Source organism: Leucopleurus acutus (genome assembly GCF_964270905.1).
Source record: "Leucopleurus acutus genome assembly, chromosome: 11".
In the NCBI taxonomy this organism is placed as follows: domain Eukaryota; kingdom Metazoa; phylum Chordata; class Mammalia; order Artiodactyla; family Delphinidae; genus Leucopleurus; species Leucopleurus acutus.
In genome coordinates, this window is record NC_139152.1 from 32,987,597 (window position 1) to 33,013,563 (window position 25,967).

General features: G+C 34.1%; 1 protein-coding gene across 2 annotated transcripts in view; it reads left to right on the plus strand.

Moving 5' to 3' along the window:
- The window catches only part of CNTN1 (contactin 1), a gene marked incomplete at its 5' end in the record, with an annotated part of 162,667 nt that overhangs the window by 75,308 nt on the left and 61,392 nt on the right, over positions 1-25,967 (plus strand). For both annotated transcript variants that reach the window (XM_082849223.1, XM_082849224.1), the window contains 4 exons: positions 2,536-2,694; positions 13,357-13,506; positions 21,120-21,190; positions 23,603-23,837. In XM_082849223.1, coding sequence (XP_082705349.1) covers positions 2,536-2,694; positions 13,357-13,506; positions 21,120-21,190; positions 23,603-23,837 — 615 coding nt within the window. The remainder of the gene's footprint in view (positions 1-2,535; positions 2,695-13,356; positions 13,507-21,119; positions 21,191-23,602; positions 23,838-25,967) is intronic.

Here is a 25,967-nt window from a genome sequence, read left to right on the forward strand (position 1 = left end):
ACTCCTATTTTATAGATGAGAAAATGAAAGTTGAGTAAATTTGAGAAACTTGCCCAAGATAGATCAAGGAACTGGATTTAAAGTCAAGCCTTTTTTAACTCTAAAATCTCTGCTCTTTAATAGTATATTTTCTCTCAGGTATTTTCTGGGGGATATTTGTATTTAATTACTAGATGGAAAAATCTACTTTATATCAAAGTGAGCCGTTACCAAATAATATTGCCACACAGTGGTTTTGGGAATATCAACCAACTCCTTTCCATTTGTTTTCTCAATTTCACCTTCTTATGATGATACAGTATTTCAATACAGATTGTATTGTGAATGACTGTTATGTTTACAGAACTGTCTGAAGGTCAATGTGATAAATTTATTTATGTCTTCACCAAATATTTACTAAGAACTCACTATAGGCCAGGCATGTATCAGAGAAAAAAAATGCATAAGTATAATTACAGTCTTTTGCTCAACAATATTGTTCTTCAGTGAATGGGTGACTGGATAAATTATCATGCATATAGTGTCCCAACAAATACACTAATAGTATGTGACTTTAATCTGACTTTGCCAAGGTCATTCATTTGCCATCAAAGAACTTCACAGAATAATAGTAGGGAAATGATTTTCACTTTAATGGTAAAAGACTAACCTATGGCAATTTTGCCTTAAATTTCCTTTAACATTTTCTGAATGCCATAACTTTATGCTCAGAAAAAGTGTCTGAATGCCTTCACTATAAGACTTTCTCTTCCTTTTAAAATTTTTATTTTTCATTTCTAATTTTTAATTTTAATACTCTGAAATATTCCACTCAGTAATTGACTTGGGATGATACTTCATGTGAAATAAGGAACTTGGTGGTTCTGATCAAGAATGTGCATTGTATTTCAATGTGTTTTTTACATATGAAAAATACAATGTGTTCTTTCTGAATATCAAATGTGTTTTATATAATTTATGTGACTATTTTCATTAATTGTGGGTGGTGTATTATTATTACTTTTAATTAACATCAGGAAGTATAAGAATACTATTACAGATTATACATTTACAAAAATTTATTTACCTTTATTAATTTGTTATATAATTCCAAATAAAATTTACTACCATCAATAGGCTGTGTCCTGTGTTATTTTAATATTAGTAGTAATACAGTTTTGTTGATCTACACACACGTTTTCCTCCTTGGGACCAACCGCAAGGAAATTGGTGAAGGTTTGTGGTGTTCTCTATACCTTTGCAAAGACCAAAGCCCATGTGGAGAAAAAAGGCCAAGTAGACAAAGCATCTGATCTGACATTTAAATAGGAAGGCACTTATTTTCAGCTAAAAGATTAAAACTTTGTTTTATTTAATACTTTTTCAACAAAAAAAGTTGCCACTTAAAAAAGTTGTTGATTATTATATTCACTATGCCTAATTCAGTTGGGGATGGCCTCCTTTCTGGTACAAAGAAAACAAGTGATGTCACTGTCTGAAATGTCTATTCTAGGAGTTCTCTGGCAACTGAGAGCCTTCTTTAGCATTGTAAGTGATAGATGCCACATTACCACCTAAAGGACTTTTTGTTACAGTTTTACAAAGAAGAAATCATGATGCAAAGTATAAGTATCTTGTATACCATGTATGCCATAATCCTGGCATTCACTACTGTCTATTACTGTTATTTATTTACCGGGCCAATTCACCCTTTTCAAGACAAAGTGCTGTTCAAAATCTAAAAGTTATGTCTCATTTATCTTGTCATCTCTACCACCCAGAACAGTGTTCTCAGTTTAGAGAAGAATATTAATACTGAATTACGAAGCATCTCTGAAAGCCTATTTTTAACATTGTTTTATGTTCTGCAGTAATAATTCTTCTGGCCTAAGACTCTTCAGTATATTATTTGATGTTTTCAGATCATTCCTCGTATATCTGAATTGACAGTTGTTTTCTACATTTTATATAAATAGAAATATTTCTTTTAATATTATTTATTTCTATTAGTTTAACTAACATGAAATGTATTATCCAAAATGATACATACAAGCATTCTCAGAAATTTCTACTCCAAGTAACATAAATTATCTATAACGTTTAGAGTTATATGTCCTGCCTCCTTTTGGGTAGACAGAATGAAACATACGACTGACTACCCTCATATCTGGACTGTGCTGTCAGCTCTGATCCATGTATTCAGCAAACATCCATTAACTATCGCTATGCTACAATCTGTTATGTCAGGTTCATTTGATGCCAAATGCATTTTATGAGTCAAGGAGTATCATATGTTTGTTATAATAATAATGCCATTTTTAAAGGACAGAATTTATCTCCTTTCATAAAAAGAGACATCACGAAAGCATTTAGTAAAAACCATAAACACCATTATTACTGCTTCTTATAGTTTATGTTTAAATGGACTATGACACCACTGATTTCATCATGTATATGTTCTTTAGATTAATTGCAAAGAGGGCATTTTTGTATTCTAATGTGTACTTAATTCTCTAGCTGGGATTCATTGATTCATTACCCAAATTTTCATTTCAGGCCCTCCAGGCCCTCCAGGTGGTCTGCGAATAGAAGACATTAGGGCCACTTCTGTGGGACTTACTTGGAGCCGTGGTTCAGACAATCATAGTCCTATATCTAAATACACTATCCAGACCAAGACTATTCTTTCAGATGACTGGAAAGATGCAAAGACAGGTGAGTTTTTTTTGTTTGATAAATCTGTTCATATTTTGAGATGAATTGTTTTTTGGTGTTTTTTTTGGCGGTACGCGGGCCTCTCACTGTTGTGGCCTCTCCCGTTGTGGAGCACAGGCTCCAGACGTGCAGGCTCAGCGGCCATGGCTCACAGGCCCAGCCGCTCTGCGGCATGTGGGATCTTCCTGGACCGGGGCACGAACCTGTGTCCCCTGCATCGGCAGGCGGACTCTCAACCACTGCGTCACCAGGGAAGCCCTTGAGATGAATTCTTTCATCAAAAACAAACAAAAAAACCTGGATGTTTTAATAATTTTATCATCGACCCTGAAAATTTTCTTAAAACAAACAATCCCAATGTTTTAGTAGTAAAGAAAACCACAGAAAACTAAATGTTTTAAAGCTATAGGGGAAGAAGCAGCATGTCTAAATCTATAATGGGGAAGCAAAGAGAGGTCTCCTGGATTTCTTATTTGAGCTACGTGTTAAGTGTAAAATGTACTAGGAAAAAATTATAAGGAAGGTAGATTTGGCAAATGGCATCTATAACTTATTATTTATGACCCTTTTTATCCAATTATATAGGCACTATAGTTCTGCATTCTAAAAAAAGGTACAATTAATCATAAAGATTAAGCACCTAAATCTTACTACCATAACTTTTTACTTTCTGAATATGTTCTTATCTGGCTTGAATTTCCTCAAAACAGGTTTTTAAAGAAGTCTAGTACCTCAACTTTTTTTTTCTCTCATATTAAGATTTTCTAACAGACAAAAACTAATTAAGAGCAAGTGGGTACTTTTCCTTGTGTATAAGTTATTACCATTGCCATTTGTCATCACTAGTCTTCAAATATCACACATCAGCGTATTTTCTCATAGAACATGAAGGAAGATAGAGGATTGTTTTGATAAAATAACCTGTTTATCTTTGTCATTGTTGACAATATTTTTAACCAAACTTGCAGTTGTCAGAATTTCTTTCACATGCATAAAGAAGAGGCATAGAAATATGTTCTCAGTTGTCACCAGAGGGGAGAAAAAAAGACAAAAGTGAATAGAATGTTCCTCTTTTTTAAAAAATGAAAAAGAATTAATCCCAGCATATCTTAAACCTGCTCACTTTAATCTTAACATAACAGAATTTATTGGTATTGCTCCCTGAGAAGTTTTAATTTAGATTCACCTCTTTTTTTTGATAATTTCTTCCTATCATGGGAAATAAATGAAATATAAACTTGAAATCTGTTACAAGGGTTTAGGATATATTTTAGCATTAAGTAATTCTCCACATAAGTGTATGAAGTTCAGAAGAATTAGAAACAAGTGAAACATTTCTATTACATTATGCTTGTGAGTGTAAGAATTATCTATAAATATACTTGGCAAAATCAGACCTTTTGAAAAACAATTTTAAAAACCGTTTAGATATTTGATAAACATAAAGCATGAGCAGTTTCTACTTCTCTAAATAGAATGAAAATGGATGATAATGATAAAACAATAGATGATAATTTATATCTAGCCAAATTTACATTAATTATAGATACTAGAGAGCAAATGAAATAAACATATGGTTAAAATTTGGTTTGGCTTTGAAAAATGAATAATGATTGCAATCATCTCCATTAGTTCTTACCATGCTTACCACATTATGCTTAACATATGGCTCAATTAAAATATGCTTCCCATTAAAAAAATTTTTTCCACTATAAATTAAGTTCCATGAGGGGGAAGACTTTTGTTTGATTCACTGTGCTATCCCTAGCAACTAGATCAGAACCCATAGTGCTCATTCATTAAATACATATTTATTGAGCTCCCACTGTGTGCCTGAACCTGTCCTAGATACATAGTTGACCAGCAGTGAATAAAACAGAGAGAAAAAAAAGTCAAAAGAAAAGCCACAACCCTACCTTCAAGGAGCTTACATTCTAGTAGGAGAGATGGTAATAAACAACTAATTAAAATATATAATAAGTCACATGGTGATTAGTGATAAAGATAAACAACAGAGAAGGGAGATGGGGAGGCAAGACTTGCATTTAAATAGGATGCTTCTAATATTAGCATAGCCACTCCAATTTGTTATGGTACCTGTTTGCATGTTATATCTTTTACAATTGCCAACCTATTTGTATATTGAATCTAAAGTATATTTTCTGTTGACAACATATAGTTGGATCTTATTTTTTATCCAGTCTGACAATCTCTGCCTTTTGATTAGATTATTTAATCCATTGATATTTAATATTATCATTGATGTAGTTGAATTTATATCTGCCACTGTATTTTTGTTTTCTAAATGTTCCATTTGTTTATGTCCTTTTATTTCTTCTTTATTGTTTTCTTTTGCATTAAATGAATATTTTCTAGCATAAAAATTCAACTAATTTAATGATATTCTCTAAATATAAAAACTTAATGATTACTCTAGAGCTTACCTGGTATAATGGAATTTATCACAATAAACTTCATATTTTTACCAACAATATCAGAGAGATATAGAAACATTACTCTTAGCACTATTCCATTCTGCCCCTTTTTTGTGCTATGGATTATTATTCATACATCTATATTATATATATTATACACCTATGTATGTTGCAAATTCAATAAACTTCTGCTGAAATTGCTTTCTATAATTTGAATGTCTTTTAAAGAAGCTAAGAGAAGAAAGGAAAACAAGTATATATTTATAGTTTGTTATATTAAGTAACATATTAAATATTTAACATTTCTGATCCTCTTCATTTGTTTCTGTCAATTTGAATTATCATCTTATGTTATTTTCTTACTGTAATACAACTTCGCTTCTACCTGTCCCTTAAAGTTATGTCAAATATATTACATTTCTATATGCTGTAAGCCCAACAACACAATTTTATTACATACACACACTGTATATATACATTTATACATATGTATATGTGTATGGGTAAATGCATAAGTAGATAGATAAAGATAGATAAATAGATATTCTCTACAATGGCCTTTAAATCAGATAAGAGAAGAAAGAATAAATATGTATTTATACTTTTCTAATTACATAATTACCTTTACCAGTGCTCCTTATTTTTTTGGGATGGTTTTTTCAAATTACTGTCAATGATCAACTGCTTTCAGCCTGAAGAACTTTTTGGAATATTTCTTGTAGGTCAGGTCTGCTCCCAACAAATTCTGTTTTTGTTTATCTGGGAATGTCTTTATTTTGCTTTCATTTTTAAAAGGTAGTTTTATTTTCTTGGTTGACAGCTTTTTTCCCCCCTTTATGCCCCTGGTGATAAAGGGCATCTTGGATGGAAGTTCTTTTCTATTATTATTTTATTTATTATTTTAAATAATTATTATTATTTTCTATATTATTAATATATTCTATATTCTATAGAATATATTCTATTATTTCTCAGTTGCTGAAAGTTGTTTCTAAGTCCTTCATACTTACCAATATATTTTCTATTTCTGGGTTTTCCATTGCTTTCTGTAGAACTGGATTTCTATCTGTTATAATTTTTCTAAGTAAGGAACTTCTTTTAACATGTCTAACTCTTCAGGTTGCTGAAGTCAAAGACCTTCAGCTTTTTTTTACACTAACAAATAGTTTTCTTTTAATATTTAAGTGATTTTTTGGATATATGTTCTAAGCTGCTTTTTTGAGCACTTAATAGAGTGTCTTTGTCTTTTTGCCTTCATTGTTTCTGACAAGAAGTCAACTATTCTTTTTACCTTATATTCCTGTATTTAATGTGTCCATATTCTCTAGCTACTCTCAAGATTTCCCTTTGTATTTGCTTTTCAGCTTGATGAGAATATATTTATCCAGATGCAGTTTACTGGCATCTTAGACCTTTGAGGTGATATCTTCCTTCAGCCTTGGAAATTCTCAGACATTATGCCTTTAGATATTCCTCTGTCCCACTCTCGCTCTGCTTGGTCTCTAGTGAAATATATGTTAGATTGTTTGATGTGTTCCACAGATCGTGGACACTGTGTGTGTGTGTGTGTGTGTGTGTGTGTGTGTTGATTGATTTTCAAACATTGTGTGTAAAAGAACAGAAGAGGCTGAGTAAATATTTTTTTCCCAGGAAAATTCATGTCATTCTTTCAGGGGTTGAGTCAATCTAATCTGTCATTGAGATGATCTGAGCTTTGCTGTTAAATTCAGTTCTATACAGGCTTTAATAAGTGTTTTGAGTACAGGATCACAACCTTTCCCCCATATTGCATGTCTGGAGGTTTTCCAGTCTTCCTATCAGACTTCAGCTTTCTTCTCCAGCTTGGACAACAGAGAGGGCTCTTGCTCCTCCCCTGCTCCTGCCCCAGACAGCTGTTGTCTGATAATCAGTCTAAAGCACAGAGTGCTGGGGCGGTGCGGGAGAATTTTCTCAGTTCTCCTATCCTTCCCTCAGACTTCACAGATCCAAAGCACCTGCTCCTCAGATGGGAGGCAAATCTCTGTTACCCTCGTACCACTCACCCAGCCACACGTGGGCACTCACTTATATCCAGTGTAAGGCTCAGAGTGCATGCAGGGTCTCAATTTTCCTGCTGTGCTCTTAGATTTGAGCAGATCTGAGGTGTCTATGCCTTTAAGGGTGGTCTCTCAGCACTCTTGTCCGGCTTCCGAACTTTCTTGAATGCATTTGGTAAAGCCTACAGAGAAAGAATTAGTCAACAGGTAAGGACTCTCCTTGATTTGGGGCTCCCAGAGATTCAAAATAGCCATGCCAGACTGCACTTTATCTTTAAATATCTATGAAAAGTTAAACTGCCTTTTTCTTATGAACGTCTATGACTAAATCCTCCTCTCCCCATGACTCTACTGATGATGACTTTAGTTCATTGGATTTCTTCACAAACTCAGCTCTCCAATGGCCTCTAAAAAAAACTATTATTTTGTAGATTATCTTGCATGTTCTTCCTGTTTGTTGGTCAGTAAAGTTATTGTGACTGTGTTCTAAGTGGAAGTGGAAAAAAAAATTTATAGCCAACGTAGAAATAAAAATCACGTGGTTCTTATTTACAGTGGTGTCCACTGAAAAAAGAAGGTATAGGATTAAATTCAATTTCATGCAGGTAATTAGTTAAGGTGTCCAATAAATATTTTTCAAAGATACCAACTTTCAGCATTCCAATGATTAAATTTAGAATAATGAGAATAATAGACTGTAGATCTTTAAAACAATCAACTGTAAGCATTACTTCTCCGGAACATTTTTGGGGATGGACAACAGAAACCTGATACCATTCCTAGGGTTCTACAAGATGCTCAGGTCACGTTTAGAATGTGTGTTGGATTCCGTGCTGCTACTTTCAGAGGAAAAAATATAGAATATTGTTGGTGATGGTGTGTGTGTGTGTGTGTGTGTGTGTGTGTGTGTGTGTGTGTGTGTTTGTGTGGAAAAAGAATGTTGGCCAGAATATAAAATGGCCTGGAAACTGTGCTATGAGGAGCAATTGAGAGAACCTCAGATATGTTCTTGAAAAAGGAGAAGAAAAGTGTCTTTATATTTAAAGTTTTGTCTTGCGGAAGACTAGAATTAATTGTTACCAATCCTCTGCAATTTTCGTCGTGGCACATAAATGTTCCTCTGAATTTTAGATTATTTCCTCAGAATAGACGTTTGTGAGTTAAATTATTGAGTGAATTAAATTATTGAGCTCATATGCTTAAGCCCATGAGCTTACTACAAAATTACGCTGTAGAAAGGTGGAATAAGTTTTATTCCAATCAACAGTATATAAGTGTCTCTTCCACCATAGCTTTACTTAGTATTTTCTTTTTAAATCTTTGTCAAATTTATAGGTTAAAAAAATGAAAAAGTATTAGGCTCCTTGTAGGACATTTACATTTTAGAATTTACTGTTTTATTTTTTGCCTTTCCATAGCTTCACTTTTGTTGCTCTTATTTCAAAGATAAACTTCTGGGTTTTTATGAGGCAGCATGCAAACTTTCCATAGAGAAGAAAAAATGAATCACATTTTCTGGGAATTCAGAGAACAATCCGATTCTCTTTCTCTGCAAGGAACATTGTCACACCTCTGGTTCTTCTCTGAGTCCTGCCAGATGATCTACAGGTTGGGTCTAGAGCCTCTAACATCACACTGAGTAGTTGTGTCAGAGCAAGAGAGAGGCCTTTAATTGTCCATTTTCATTCTGAAACAATGGATCAACTTTTTCAGCTAGATCCCCAGGTGGGTAATTCTTTCTGAATAGTTTTAAATACTTGGGTTTTAGATTTAGATGGAGGATCCTAAGGGTTCAAACTGTATTTAAACCCCGAGGAAATAGCAGAACTCACTATGGCAACTTCCAAGGATCTAGAACAGGTGTGATTATATTGCCTGGAGTTATTTTTGAAACATCTGCTTTTTAGTCTGGAGGTCATTGTGCCTAGTTCTGAAGCTGCTCAGGGAACTAGTTGTGGTCTGAAGGCAGAGCACCACAAAGCATGGTTGCCAGGCAATTGTGACTATTGGCCTTGGGATACCCATGAGACTTGCTTCTCTTTTCCTCCAAAGAATAGTCAGATTTTTTTTTATTCTGAGCCTTATGGACTAAAGGTATTTGAAAATAGACCTGTAGATTAGTGCTCATGGCTGGTTATCAAAATAAAACCTTCTAAAGGGGGTCTTTTGACCTGAATATTAAAGTAAGGAGTATGTCTCTTATTCTGTATCCCTTTGCTTGAAATTTACACTTAGAAGTAAAACCAAGATTTAAATAGCTACCAGGTTAATATACAACATTTTAGTTTTTTATAGAAAGAAGCCTCTGACAGCCTTTATACAGTTAAAATCTGATTTCCAAAACTGAAATTGTCTGTAAAAAGTGGCCTGACTCAGAAATGACCCAGTTAAAACTCAGGAACTTGAGACCACAGTCCTGATTCCTGGTACTTGCCTCTATTTTGCCAAGTACTCTCCTCTCTTTCTGACTCCAGGAATAGCAAACAGGTTGCAAGGAACTTGGCTGAAGAGAGGTAACACAAAGTCCCTCTGCTCCTGATTATTGTGCATTTGGCTTGGAGCAAGAATCTCTTTCCAAAGCAAAGATGACCTTTGCTTCCAACCTATCTATGTGGGTGGTTTTAGAAAAATAAAATCCATCCAATAGTTCCTACCAGGGCTGAAGGGGTTGGAGAAGGTACAAATCCTTTTATAGGGACATTTAAGGCTCAGAATAAAATAAATAAAAATGTGTACTAGAGGTAAAACACAGTAGCAGTGGAGGAGAGAAATTGCAAAGGATCAACTCAGAGTTAAAGAGGGTGGGAGAGAGCTTAAGAGGACGGAGATGAGGTCTACCCTCTGCTTTAGACAGGGCAGGATGATTTATGAGCTAAATACAGGCATAAGAGCCATAGAGCGTGGATATTTTGTAGTGGGACAAGGTAACAGAGTGCCCTCTTTTCTTCTACCAGTTGCCTGCCTGATTCAGGGTTGAAGGAGACAATAAAATTATACACATGGTTGTGCTTCTTGCATTAAGACATTGTCGACTCTAAATAAGCACAACTTTTGTATTTGTAGTTTATTTGTATTTTTTACAAATATTTATAAAGTACTTCTACTTACAAAACATCATTCTAGGTGTACCAGGCACTGAGTGGTTCCCAAACATGAATAAGAAGTAAAAGAAACATATGTATGTCCATAAATAATAACCAGGAACAAACAAGGGGGAACATAGAGACATATTATAGGTGTGGCCTGGTATGGACATAGCCGGTCTTGAAGTTCAAGTTGTAAAGTGGTGATATGGGCTACCGAGCTCAAGATTGGACTGGAAAAAAGTTAGAAAGCAAACTTTTAAACCCTGTTCTTATGATGTGGTATGCATCCAAAGTCCTGTCCCCCTCTGGGGAAGGAAAGCAGGCCATATACAGAGCCATTTTTAATTCTAAATACATTTTTATAAAATGATTGGCTTTAGTCATTTTTTGCTAAGTTAACCCTATTACTTATATAAATGGTTTTATAGAGGGGGTATTATAAAGATATGCCAAAAACTTATTTGTTTTAGATACTTATCTTCTCATAAGTACTGATGTTAGTGTGTATTAACAATGATCATAATTGGTTTTGTTCTAAAAAGAGAGGTGCTCACAACTGTTAGCTATCCTTTTAGACTATATTATTAACTTATAGATATCAAATTCTTTCCTTAATCATTTGGAAGTTACATTCTGGAAGTCCATCTTCCTAACATCCACTTCCAGCTTCCCCTTTTGAAAGTTGTTTGCATCACTGGGTCAAGAGTATCCCACTGAGGTCTGTCTTCTCATGGTTGTAACTCCAAGGCTTTCTGCTTATTCATCTTCCTCTCTTCATCTCAGACTTCATTTAGTCACAGGCCTTACTCCTCATCTGGAATCTAAAACCTACCCTAAAATGACACCAGTTGACTTTCCTTTCTTTAGCTCTCCCCATTCTTCCAAATGTTTTCTGTAGTAAAGTATGAATTTCTACCCTTTGAACATATTCCTGATCTTCCATTTGTTTGGAGATATTTTCATACTGGATCCTCATACATGCTCAGAATCAGTCTGTCAGCTGTAGTTTTCACTGCACATCCATCTGGCTCTTCCTGTCTGATCCAGCCTTCACCTGCCCCTACTTGTTGACTGCCCAGCTGCTTGGAAAAAGCCCCAGGGTAGCCGTTACCATCGTGAGAACACCATGCCCTTGTCAAGAGGGACCCTTTAGAATGGTTCCCGTATTTCCATTCTTCAAGCATTTAAATGGTGCTGGGGTTTTGCAGCATAAGAAGCAGGAGAGAGGATCAGACTGCCTCCTTGACCCTTCTATTATACTTTTTTACTTGGACACCCCAGACTCACAAACTCACAAATATTTCCATCAGCTTCAGCCTCTAAACCTCTGTATTAATTCCCTATGTCTGTCATAACACATTACCACAGATCTGATGGTTTGAAACAACAGAAGTACAAAACTAAGGTGTTGAAAGGGCTGCACCTTCTCCAAGGATCTCAGGGAACAACCCATTCCTTGCTTTTTCTAGATTCCAGAGGCTCCAAATACTCCTTGGCTTGTGGCTGCATCACTTCAATTTCTGCCTTTGTGGTCACATTTCACTCTTTTATATGTCTCTTTGCTGTGTTTCTTTTAAAAGGACACTTGTCATTGGATTTAGGGCCCATCTAGATAATCCAGGATATCTTATCCAAAGATTCTTAACTTAATTTGTCTTAAAATTAAAATGGTCTACAAGACCCTTTCTCCAAATAAGCTCACATTCATAGGTTCTGGTGATTTGAACATAGACATATCTCTTGTGTGGGGGGAGTCACCATTCAACCCACTACAATGGCTCCTTCTACAGGAGGCTCAAAATCATAAAAAGGCATCTAGTGAAGAAGGAGGCCACTCTGCCCAGTGTCATAACAACCAGCTCTGTGTTTTCCTTTTCTCCATGAAGAGTCCTTTGCAAATCAAAAATTCATCTTCCCTCTTCCAATTACCTAAAATAACTTCCTATGTACACGAAGTAAGACAAACAAATCCCAATTTGGTGTGAGGAAGGGGCAGAGAAAACAGGAGATAAAGAGGCAGAATTAAAACAGAGGAGAAGGAAAGCCAAACTTTTAATCAGAAAGTCAAAAATATATGTCAATATATATAAAACAAATTCTTAACAAAATAAGAGACTGGATGGCAAATTTAGTGTCTAGGAGAGTTATGCCACACGTGCCACACGTGACAGTGTGAGGCATGGGATAGTCTGAGCCGTTAGGAATTTGTCTAAAAGTAGAAACTGGGCACTGGGATGCTTAACATTTATTGTGATGATGGGTACAACATCTTAAAAAGCTATTTATTCATGGTCTGCAGTGCCAGATAAAAATTCCTTGAGTAATAAGATAATGAGTCATATATAAGCCTAAAGGAACACATTTTCCAATAAGTGATGTACAGGTATTTACATGCATATGTATGTGTAAGTTAATTATTAAAAACACATGAGAGAATATTTTAGGGGAGCTTAAAATAATGTATAATCCCGCCTTGGTTGTATGTTTTATCATACCTCAATTAAATAAGCAGTCTTGAACGTATCTTACCCCTAAGTTATAATTTTCCTGTTAGTATCTAGTAGCATCAATTCTGAGAAATACTTAATAAATCTGAATGAATTATTATAACCTTTATTATCAGTGCCCCAAAGGATTTGGGTATAAATCTAAAAAGCTAACTACAAAAGAGTATAAACATACAGGTACCCTAGTAATAAATCATTCACTACCCATACACTACATCAGTGGCAGTCCATAAAAATTTTAACTGCACAAGTTGTACATTTGCCTCAAAATACAGCCCCTCGCTGTTCGGGTTGTAGACAGTGGACGAGCAGCAGAAGCAAGAGCTGGGAGCCAGTTAGAAATGCAGAATCTCAGTGCTCCCACTCTGTACTTAATAAATAAATGATCCATGTGCATATCTCTCTTTCTAACGTGTTATCTATTAAGGACCTCTCCTCTCACTCCCTTGAACTTAACATTTTGTCATTCCTACTTTTTATTTTTATTTCAACTCAATGGAACATGTGCCATTTTCTCAAAACAGTAAAATAAAAAGAGAGAATTATAAGAATGATGTTACTCAACTAATATTCTCTATTTAATATTTATTTTATTTAGATCCTCCGATTATTGAAGGAAATATGGAGGCAGCAAGAGCAGTGGATTTAATCCCGTGGATGGAATATGAATTTCGTGTGCTAGCAACCAATACATTGGGTATAGGAGAGCCCAGTATACCATCAAGCAAAATTAAAACAGATGGTGCTGGTATGTAGAAGAAACTTTTTAAAATTTAAAAGGTTTATAAATTCAGTGACACTTTAACATATAATTGAATGTATTTGGAAATAATGCTCTGAGGTAAGTAATTTATCTAAAAAATGTGTGTATATGTATCTCACACAGGTGTGTGCATTCTGTGTCAAGACAGTCAAAAACCAAAAGAGAAAATATAAAGCTTTAGAATATTCTTACATAATTAATGGAAAAGAGGTAAATAGAGGCAACTATATGATCCACTGAACACCACTTAAATGAAGTTGGTGTTTAGAATATAAACTTTAATGTAAATTGTGAATCTTAACCGGGCAGAGTCATGGTTAAGCAGATTCCATGATTTAGAAGGCTCACAATTTGTTTTCTCTCTCAAAGACATGGATAACTGAACAACCACGTGGATGGAGGGTATGGGCAGGAGAGCAGGGTGAGCCTGGCAAGGAGGGAATGTGATGGGGTCTCTTGGATCTATACCACCTGGGGAGTCAGAGCATCTCAGAAATAGCTATAATGTGTTCTTTTAATATTAGGTGTCACTCTAAATGTGCTCTTTTATCACAGCTCAACCATGGCTATTCTTCCAATTTAGGTTCACATTTTTATGCTAAATACCAACTCCATTTTAATAGCCTTTTATACAAGAAATACCCCACTCTGTTTTCCTTCACCCTTGAATTTCTAGGCAAAAATATTGTTCTGATTCTAATAATAACTCTTCTTTATTATTCCCTGTCTATGAAAAAGAAAATGTTTTGTAGACTTTCTGAGTTTATTTTTACTGCGCCTTGCCAAACTTCAGTGCTTTATTTGGGGGAAAATATTTTAAATGGATGACAGAATGCCATTAAAATTCTGCTGTGATATCTTAATATCACTTATCCACATTTCTGGCTACGTCAATTCCTTGGCCTAACTTCTAAATAGAATTATGAATTGTACTGTCTTTAGTTTTTAAAGCCAAGTTATTCACAGAGACTGCCATCAATAAATTATCTCTTAAAGTTTCATGTAATTTCATGTAATTTATCAGATAAAACTGATGATTCTGTAATAAAGGAAGAACAGAAACACTAAAATACTGATCTGTGCTGAGCATTTTCAGATACATTTCAGTTAATCCTCACAATAATATTTTGAGGTAGGTATTACAATCCAATGCTCATTAATAGGCAGTAGACTCAGAAACACTGAACAGTTTACCTAGGTTAATATAACTACTTGCAAGATTCAGAATTCAAACACAGACCTGATACATTCAACTTTCTCTCTTAAAGGTGTTTTCTCAAGCAGGACTCCTAAACACACAGCCATTTATATGAACCTTTATTTTTGCGTTCTAGTAGAAGCTCATATTTCATTCTAAGTTACAGGGCTAGATATGACTTAAACACTGTTTTTTGTTTTACTATATCCACCTGTGAAATGAACACAATTGTTCCTTTTTCTCTCCTTGCAGAAATCTCATTAGGATACAGAGGTAATATATGTTGCAGCTTTAGAGAACACAGATACCACATAGCCAGGATCCTTGTGTTTGTTTGGTTTTGATTATTCCCTAGAGCCTCCTATGTTTGTAATAGAAGTTTCTGCGTGATGGACTGAACACAGTTGCCCTTTCTTGCAAAACAAAAATAAAAAGGAACTGGCACATTATCTGACTGGTGGTTTCAACCACATAATTCATGCTGAGAGATCATGCACTTGCTTTGATATAACAAGTATTCATTTTCAAAATAAAATTGCAAAAATATCAAATGATTAAGTTGGTCTAAGCAAACTTATTTCAGTTAAAAATTATAACATGCTTATCTCAGATATAGGCCTTTTTTTTATCTCATTGAGCTTGGTTAATTTTCTGTGATCTGTTGACTAGCACAATATGAATTAATTCTGATCCAAAAACAACATTGTTCATGGGGAGGGAAGATACTTTCTCTGGCATTGATGATAGGAGTAGACCCTCCCCGCTGTTACCAAAAAATTGTAGGAACTCTGTTACCAAAAAATTATGTATTATTTATTTCAAAAATGATTGCTTTAGTATACTTCAGTTGATTGGACAGAATTATAAGAACTTGGATTTTTTTTTTAATCTCAGTGTATATTTGATTAAATTAAATGTTTTTAAGAACAGCAACAGCAAAACATGTTTCAGAAAGAAAGATTCAATCTGATTCTTTCATCTGTGAATCTATAAATATAATTTATATTTAGTATCATATTTAGAAGATAAGAATACTTTTTGATGTGCTTGCTACCTGTAGTTTGTATGTAACTCTGAAGACTTTCCAACCTTAATGTCTTCTTATCTTTAGAAATGCTGGGAAAAATTTGTTTTAGTGATATCAAACCTAAAATTTTGGTAAGGTTGTTACTTTCAACTAACAACTTTTGGCATCACCTTCATTAAGCATGACCTCTAACATGTTTGCTCAAATGGTATTTTGTTAAGGAATTAATTCTCTCTCTAGTGTACTTGGAAAAGAACTTCTCTTAAAGGCCTTCACACACAAAACAAACATATGAAGTGATAACGGTCTTATTCACAATGCAAGATTTGGCCCAATCGTGATATAATAAGATGATGCCTTCCTTTCAGTTGTGAAAAAATAAATCCTATAACCTCTAATACATTTGTTAATCTTTCATAAGAAAATATTTTTGGATCCTTTATTAATCAAGTTTGTGGCTACTATCATTTATGCACTTGCTGTATGTTATCACAGAGTGCTAAACTCTCTACTTGCATTGCTCCACTTAATTCCCACAATGACTTTATGCAACTGGTATTATTTATCCTAATTTTACAGACAAAGAAGTCAAGATTACACTTGGTTAATGTGAAGCAGAGCTAGTATTCAAATTCAGGGCTTTGCAATTCTAAAAGCTTCATTCTTAAATAATTTTCTAGGAGGGCAATATGCAGTATTAAAGTTCTGAGACACTGATCCTTTAGTAGAATACTGGTTCCATCATTTAAAACTCTGTGATTAGAGGCATTTACTTAACCTCTCTGAGCCTCAGGTTTCTCATCTCTAAGTGGAAATTATTTATCTTATGAATTTTTTTATGATTAAAAACATGTAAGGAAAGCAAAGTTAGTGCTGTCTAGTGCATAATATTTTCTGAATAAAATTTTTATTATGCCATTAATGCTCATTTTAAGCTTTAATATGCTTATAAGAAAATATTGATCACCTCTTTTGGCAATATATTTCCATTTTTATTAACATAAAAGAGGATCATATAATTTCATGTAATTTTAATCATCTTAAAGGAATAATTTATATATTTAATACAATACAATCCAACAGACTTTCTCTTTAATTTCTGTTTTTCATTTCATCCTGTTTTTGAAAAATTGAGTATTCATAAAATTGGACATTTACATTTTTTATCCTTACAAAAAAATAAAAATACTTTCTGAAACAGGGGGATGTTTGTCTTGTCACGTACCATTATAACAACTCTCTAAGAGATGCCAGCATATGTTATGTGGGATAAAGGCTGGTTCCCATTTGATGGAAAGGTTGCTCCTGTGCCTCATTATACTGATTGAAAGACAGGACATTATCTAGTGCGGCATATGCCCTTATCTGTCCAATTACTTAATTTTAAGATTGCCAGGCACAGTTGGGTATATTCTTTGGTTTCAGACAAGTTCATTATAAAATGGATGGCCCCAAATGAAGAATTAGAAGATGTGTTTGTAATCATTGTAACCCATTTAATTTTGACTGTAAATAAGAGATAACAGAAGCATCCTTCAAAGTGATGTGTCATTGTAAGACATACCCCCATAGCTAATAGCTCTGCAGGTGCAGTTGGTAAGTCGATATCCTAAAACGGTACATTCAGGTTTGTTTTGACAACTTAGCTATTTATTTGCCAGATCAAACTAAGAAGAAAAGGAGAAAAAATAACATAACACTGTAATCAGCACTTTCATACTATGTAGAGAGCTTTAATTTCATGTCTAATGAAGCTATTCGGCTGTGTCATTTATTTTTATTTTTATTTTTTTAGATATGTTTGATAAAGGAGGAGGATGGTGCTAAGAACATGTTTTATAGCTAGTAAAGTGCTATGTTAAAGTTAGCAGCTGTCACTAGTTATGTAATAGAAAAATCTTTTTTTTTTTTTTAAAGAAGCAAAGAGTGTAGATTTTTAAGCCATCAGGAGGCCTGAGTTAAAATTGCAGCTTCTCTACATGTGAGTAGTGTGACCTGGGCTAGTTAACTAACTACTTTTGGGACTCATTTGCCTATTTTATAAAAAAAGAATAATGCTACTTTTCTGTATATTTATTTTAAAGTGCTGATCTGAGTATCCAATTAGGTACGATATGTAAAAATCATTTCTAAGTTCTAGATGAGTCTTTTAATAAGCTGGGCTTTTTTATTCATTTATTCATTCATCCATTCATCCAGCAAACTTCTACTAGGGATTTTTAACACATTGAGGATATTTAACACATTGAATTAAAACCAGTTGTACATATTTAATTTTACTACACTAGCATTTTCAGGACCAGAATCAGATTTTATTCATATTGATAACTTTAGTGCTTAACACTACACAGTGTCTATAACTGGTACTTAAAATTATTTATAGAAGGAAAAGAGAGGAACAAGAAGGGAAAGAGGATGGTTCTTGCAATTGTAAGTTAATAGAGGATAATGAAAAGTAGTGATCAAACCTACTGTGATATTTGCATATTAAAATTTAGAAAAATATATTATCAAATATAATTTGTTTTGTTTGAAACAAGGTTAACATATGCATTAGATGCTTTTGTTTTTAATACACTGAGATAAACTAGGAAGTGTTCATTCTTTCACTTAAGTGAAAAATCCATAATCAGTTTGGGTTCTTTACAATAAATGTACTATGCATTATGCTTATTTCAGTTTGTAGCATTCTTTTCTGCCCATCTAAACATTCCCCCAGATGACTTGTGTTTAGACTATCATTCTATTGAGCAGTTAACGAATTTACTCTGCTACGCCCATTTAACTTTCCTGTTTGAGAACAAAATCTAGATTAATAAGCAAACTACAATTTTGGCCTGATAAGATCTAAAGACATTAATGTTTTTGTGAACAATTTCAGACCCTATATAATTTTTGCCTGGGAAGAGCATCAATTTAACATGGTAGATGCATAAAGAATGTTAGCAATCTGGTCCACCATCAGAGCAGGAGATCATAAGAATTATGAAGAACTCATTTGAATATCCAAATATTATACAGTTAATTTGATTTTATTAATGACTTCAGAAAGAAAATATATTTATAGATAGAATAAAAGCAGATGTAAGGCTTTAATCCCTTTGTTTATCTAGACCCTAGAGCATTACTTACATACCATTTTGAATCTCTTACTAAAAAATTTGTTTTAAATCACAGTGAAATTCTGATGCAAATTGAAATGAGAAGCTACATTCATGGTAACTTTATTTCTGTAAAACTGGAAAGCAATAATTAACAAAAACTGAGTAGTCCATATATTTTAAATCAAGGGCCTTTCTTCCTATACTCCATGATTTTTATAATTTAGGATTTGTCACAGGGCAGTTTGTACATTGTTAAATAAAATGCCAAAGCCCCAAATGTTGCTTATATGCAAATATTTAAGCATTCAAATTTACAAGTAAAATTGGCAACAGTTTCTTTTCATAGGAAAGAATAATCATGACATTGGCTTGATTTTCTTTTTAAATATTTTTTAGATCTACACCTGAAATACAAAAGCCTTCCTATAAACATCATTAAGGAATCATTATTAGACTGAAATCATTGCAAAAAGACAAGTTTAAAAGCCTCACTATTTTAAATTGTTTATTCATTGTTAATTCAAGAATTTTGTATTTTTCCTAAATATTTGTTTAAATTCTTTTGAATAATTTATTGTTAAGAGAAAGTCTATTTTGCTCACTGTCAGATGCCCTGGAGCCTAAAGTTAAGTAAACTTCCTTGTGCTCAGGGTGATTTACTTCCCTGAAAGGAATCAGTATTTGGCCAAGTCCTCCTGTTTTCTGCAGGGCTGAATACAAATACAGAGTAGTTAGGTATTCAGATACATGTCCAATATGTAGGTTATATGCCAATTCCACTTGTGAAAAAATGTCCCTTAGCTCCTAAAGCTACAAATGAACATTCAAAGCTTAAAGAAGGAAATTAAAATATAAAACACTCTATTATTCCAAGTAAGATATAAAACACTCTATTAAGAGATATAGCTAGGGCTTCCCTGGTGGCACAGTGGTTGAGAGTCCGCCTGCTGATGCAGGGGACACGGGTTCATGCCCCGGTCCGGGAAGATCCCATATGCCGCGGAGTGGCTGGGCCCGTGAGCCATGGCCACTGAGCCTGCGCATCCAGAGCCTGTGCTCCACAACGGGAGAGGCCACAACAGTGAGAGGCCCGCGTACCGCAAAAAAAAAAAAAAAATATATATATATATATATATATATATATATATATATATATATATATTGCTAGGGCTTCCCTGGTGGCGCACTGGTTGAGAGTCCGCCTACTGATGCAGGAGACATGGGTTCATGCCCCAGTCCGGGAAGATCCCACGGAGCGGCTGGGCCCGTGGGCCATGGCTGCTGAGCCTATGCGTCCGGAACCTGTGCTCCACAACGGGAGAGGCCACAACAGTGAGAGGCCTACGTACCGCAAAAAAAAAGGAAAAAGAGTTATAGCTACCTTTATTTCTGTGCTTTTGTTCTGTCTTATTTTCAGCATCGTGAACTCAATGGATGATCTTTGAGGAGGAAAATAATCTTGAATCATCACTTATTTGAAATGTGTTAGACCTGAAACTAAAAGTGACGAAATGGGAAAAATATTCACTCTAACATAAACATACTCTATTTTTAGCTCTGTTCTAAATAACAAAGGTTAATATTGATTATAATTTAAAAGATTATAGTGACAGGAAAGGGTGAGATTAAGAGGAAAGCAGTATTACAGGATGATTTTTAAGGCTGGAGAGACTGAAAAGGATAGTCATTACAGTAGAGACTGAAAAATAGAAGGATAATATAAAAAGATGGAAGTAGGTGAGAACTGGAGTCACTGATGGGACAGGGTTCCAGAAGAGATTTAGGCATTGAAAATAAGAGCATAAGAACAGCATCAGTTTTCTGTTTCCAAATATCTCAGGGAAGCATAATCCTATGTTAATGCACATGCACTGTTTCTTAACAGTTATTTGTAGATTGAGGCATAAAACTAACACAACAGTGAGTTGTTAGGTCATAGAGTTCAAAGCGAGGTGTGAAATATTTAACCAATAAAATACGTCTAATCTTTCAAAACCATATTAAATAAAAGGACACAGAAAAAAAAAGATGGGAAGGCAAATTTGCTTCACTATTTTGTTGAAGGAAACTAGTACATTTCCTGTGGCACTGAACCAATTCTTTTCTTGGCAGTAAAACATTATTACAGCAACTATGCGGCATTGGATCATGTGTGCAGCTTGTCTTTCCTGGTGAAAGAAAACATGTACAGTTTCTAAGTGAATAAGAACTCTAACATAAGAAAATAATTACAGGACCTCTCATTTGTAGCTTTGTTTATTTGTTTCAGCACCTAATGTGGCTCCTTCAGATGTAGGAGGTGGGGGTGGAAGCAACAGAGAACTGACCATAACATGGGCGGTAAGTGCTAAGAAGTTGCATATGTTAATAGGCTGCTTTACCTACACTTAATCTCAAACCCATTTTGCTTCCTGAAATAAATTGAAATAAAAGACAATGCCCCAAACCCAAACAAGAATAAATTACTAAAATTATTTTTTTTTCTTAATGCATGCCAGATTTTACCTGGCTTACTATGGCTTAGTGCAATTCTTATACCAAAACAGATTATTGATGCTAAAGTATCTGTAGGTTTAAAGATTAAACAAACATTCAACTCTCTCATTCCAGAGATATTTTGTACTCTCTGTGGCCTGGTAACCCAACTGCAATTCACATTTGCTCTGGACTTTCAGAACTCCAACGATTCAGTTAAAAACTCTTTTGTATCAGCATCTGTTTTAAAATTGGAGCTTGCTTTCTCACTTGAGACTTACTTTCATCACCATGAGTAATCTGTCATTAGTCAGTCTTAGAAGTCCCCCCAAATGACTTGTTATTGAGGTGTCCAAAACATTGTATTAAATTTTTATGACCCAAAGGGGAGTTTTTTTTTCAGAGATTGTGATGTCTGGAAAACAATGCGTCTTAGCTGAATTTTTGAAGTGAGAGAGATACTGGGGGTGGGAAAGGCTTTGGTAACATAGATTTGCCTGAATTAGACATCTGACATTTATCTAGGTAACATGTTTTATATAGCTCTATGTATCCATTAAATATTTTTAGTATTTAATCACTGCAGAAAGTCAAAGAACACAACTAAGGCTCCAAAGGATTCTGAGAACTACAGGAAAAATGACAGGTTTTATTCTTTACATGAGTTAAATTGATTTATATAATAAATGGATATTTAGCAGAAATTGACTTCACTCTGTGCTCTGTAGTCATATTTTATACTTGGCATTTAAATCACATTTTTAAGTAAGATTTAGAAAAAAAATTGCCTTTTCTTCATTCAAATCTCAAATGATTTGTCAGTTCTAGTGTCAGTGTATCACACAAAAGTAAAGATATTGGAAAAATTTTAACATCTTCTTCCTTTCTTTAGGCTTGATTTTCTTAAACTGTGTAGATATGTGCGTCACAATAAGATGAGGAGCTTGTCAAAAAATTCAGAATTGGGAATTCCTATTTTAAAAATTTGAAATCAATTCTCTGAGACTAGGGCCTGAGAATCACTAATTTTTGAAAACTCCATAGCTAATTCTGATCTACTAAATTGCAAAAACTAAGTATAGAACTATCAATAAGAAAAAATATTTAAATTATGGTGGGAATGTTAGGCTATTCTATTAATAATGTAAAATCATATTTTGTACATCCTTGTGATCATGCTTCAGGATTTCTATATTGTGCAACCAAGAACAACTTCTTTTCCCTTTGAACTTTGTATATTTACAGACATTCCTCTTTAACCTATGGATATTCAAGTTACTGTGTTGTATTTAGTTCAAGGTTTTTCCTCAAGACACTGTAACTTTGATATTCTGGTGAAAAAAGTCAATATACAATGGGCACATTTACTTTATTGGCTAAAAAAGACTAAATGATGGATATTCAGTAGAACTTGCTTTGAGTCAGTATTTATAAATAATGGATTGTTAGGGCTGACACAGACTTCTTTATTGAGCAATTGTTATATAGTAATAACTCTGAGACAATAATGCAAAACAGAGCTCTTACTTCAGCCCTGGAGTCAGACGGGACCCATAGCCAGCCTCCTACAGATCAGTGCAATGTTATCCCTTCCTCCTTTCGCATTCTTTTTCCTCTGACCAGTTTCTATTGCTTGGTTACAATACAGATATTCCAGAGTATTGTTAACTGTCTTACCATAGCCTTTCAACTCTAAAGAAATTCATTTACTTATCCATTGAATAAATACTACTTGAGGCTTTGTTCTAGAGTCTAGGTAAATGAAACTGACAATAACCCTGCCCTCATGAAACTTATGTTATACTAGTGGAGAGAGACAGTAAAGTAGACAATAAGTAGAATATGTAGTGTAGATCATTATTATTGTATTAAAGAGAAAAAAATAAAGTGGGGGGATTCTATATGGATTATTGCAGAGTCTTGAAATGGCAGATCCTGTGGCCAGGGAAAGCATCAAGTGGCTTTTTAACCTCAAGAAAGTGAGAGAGGGACCTTCTGACAAATGGGAAAGCATCCTAGAAGGAAGGAACTGAAAGTAAAAAAGCCCAGAGTGAGAGCCCCCGTGGGGTGTTCCAGAAATAACGAATTTGGTAAATGAAGTCACCACATGTTGGAGCACATTTGTGCCCTGGCCTTTTCAGGCAGCTCTCACTTATGAACTAAGAATGTTTTTACAGAAATCATGCTTCCATGTGTAGCATATTTATTGTTTGCATAGGATTTTCCCCGTGTTAACCGTATTGCTTAAACCTATTAAATATTTCAATTTCTATTCAGCCTTTGTCAAGAGAATACCACTACGGCAACAATTTTGGTTACATAGTGGCATTTAAGCCATTTGATGGGGAAGAATGGAAAAAAGTGACAGTTACTAACCCAGATACTGGCCGCTACGTTCATAAAGATGAGACCATGCGCCCTTCCACTGCATTTCAAGTCAAAGTCAAAGCTTTCAACAACAAAGGAGATGGACCATACAGCCTCACAGCCGTCATCCACTCCGCACAAGATGGTAGGTGAAAGAAAGACCCCACTGACCTGATGAGGGATTGTTTCTCCAGTAAGCATTTTGTTTGCTGTCTTTCGAGCCTACTTATTAAGATCTTTTTAAGATACCACACATTTTGTAAATGAGTTAGTAAATTTTGAGCCAAATTAAAATGTCAGTCTCTTTATTTAAATGACAGGAACGTTGCCAAAATCTCTTTCACTCTTTAGATCATGTTTATGGTAGTTAGGAAATCTCCACTAAAACCCTGGGCTTAGACCGCTGTTCCTGGACTCTTGACTATAATTTTGCAGTCAGAAATTCTCCAGACTTGATGGAATCTTAACGTACACTTTTTTTTGATAAAATTTCTCCTTTTAACTCAAAATTGTGTATTGTATCATTTATGTAACTTCTTTTGTCATTACAGTAGCATGCTAGAATTTCATTAAAGTGAACTTAGGCATAATACTATGAAAAAGGAGTCAGAAAGCAAGTTGAAATTTTTTTCTTGGAAAGAAAAAAAGATATCTGAAAGGCTATTCAGGGGAAAAAAATACAGATACTGGCTCTTTGTTTTTCTAGAAACTTTAACTGAACTGAGCATGCTTCTGGAGGACTTTATATATCTCTGCTAAATGATACATATTTTTATATTAAACTTAATTACATTGATTTCTATGATTTCCCATTTAAGCTGCTACACTTTTTTTATTATTTATTTTCCTATTTAAAAAAGTAAGACTTCCTTATTATACCTTTGTACTCACATGCATTATGCAAATAATTAATGGCTAGAAAGGCAAGTAGAGATTTTCGTTGCCTTCTGACCTAACACATTTGTGCTTGGACAAGTTTCCCTTTGCACCATGTGTGAGAAGTAAAAATGGAAGGTTTTAAAACTTAAAACTATGTGAAGTACTCTTCTGATCTCTTAGAGGAAAAACACTATCTATTAATGTACCCAATTTACACTAATTTTAGTCCACAATAAACATTTAGCTATCCCTTAGAATTTATGCTCTTCAGTCATAGAGTTATTAGCTTTCATATTTGTTAAAAATTTAATATCTATTCAAATCATCCCATGATCTTTACTTTCAATACAAACATGAAAGACAATCATATATATGTATATATGTTTACACACACACATAAACACGTGCATACTTTTCTAAAGTTAGCTCAATGAAATACATAGAAAGAATAACAAGTAGAAATTTCTAAGTTAATAATCAATTCAGGACTATTTAATCCTGAGTAATTAATCCCACATTTTCTACACTCATTCTGATTTGGCAGAAGTATGATAACTTGACTCAATAGTTTGAACAACTTAAGTACATCTCACAGAGAAAATGAAAGTGTAAAGCATTTTACAAGTTACCTTCTCACCCAATATGATTTTTTTTTTTTTACTCGATGCTAAAGTAATCAGGCAAAAGCCATGTTTGTCATCTCTTTAGTTATGGCTATCTGTATTTAATTACATTTCTTTCCTAAATATTTCATGAGTCTCATAAAACGTGCATGTGACAAAATTTGTTTAAGTGTTCATCTTCACGGCTACTGCTAAGAAATCAGTCACATGCCACACGTTTACCTTGATTTGGAAAGACGACAGTGTTCATGTGCAGGACATTTTAGCATAAAAGAGGATTATGGCTTGTTAATAAAAGACAATAAAAACTGATCACTCCTGCTTAAGATTTCCTTAGTTACTTTGTGTAATTTTTGTAAGGGATGTAAATTACTTTTTTTTTTCACTGAACAGAGCCTTTTGATACATGTTTGACTAGATGCCCAGTTGGACAATTAGACTTATAAAGGCTTTCCTGAGCACAAGAAGCTGTGGATGTCACAACTTGTTTCAAAGGATCTTAAAAAAAAGAAAAAAAAAAGATCTTAGCTTAAACATAAAAGAAAAAGAGGCTGTATAAAGCTGTATATCTCTATATATACAGCTGTATATAAAGCTGTATATCTTTAGCTCATATTAAATAGGAAGTGTGAGAGAGTTGAAAATTAATTGTAATGACTAATTTTCTACAATAAATACCAAATTTCCTATCTTTGACAATATAGAGTTGATAAGCTAAACATAATAAATTTTAATTTGCGTCCACGGGCTTTCATAAACAGGTTAGTTAAAAG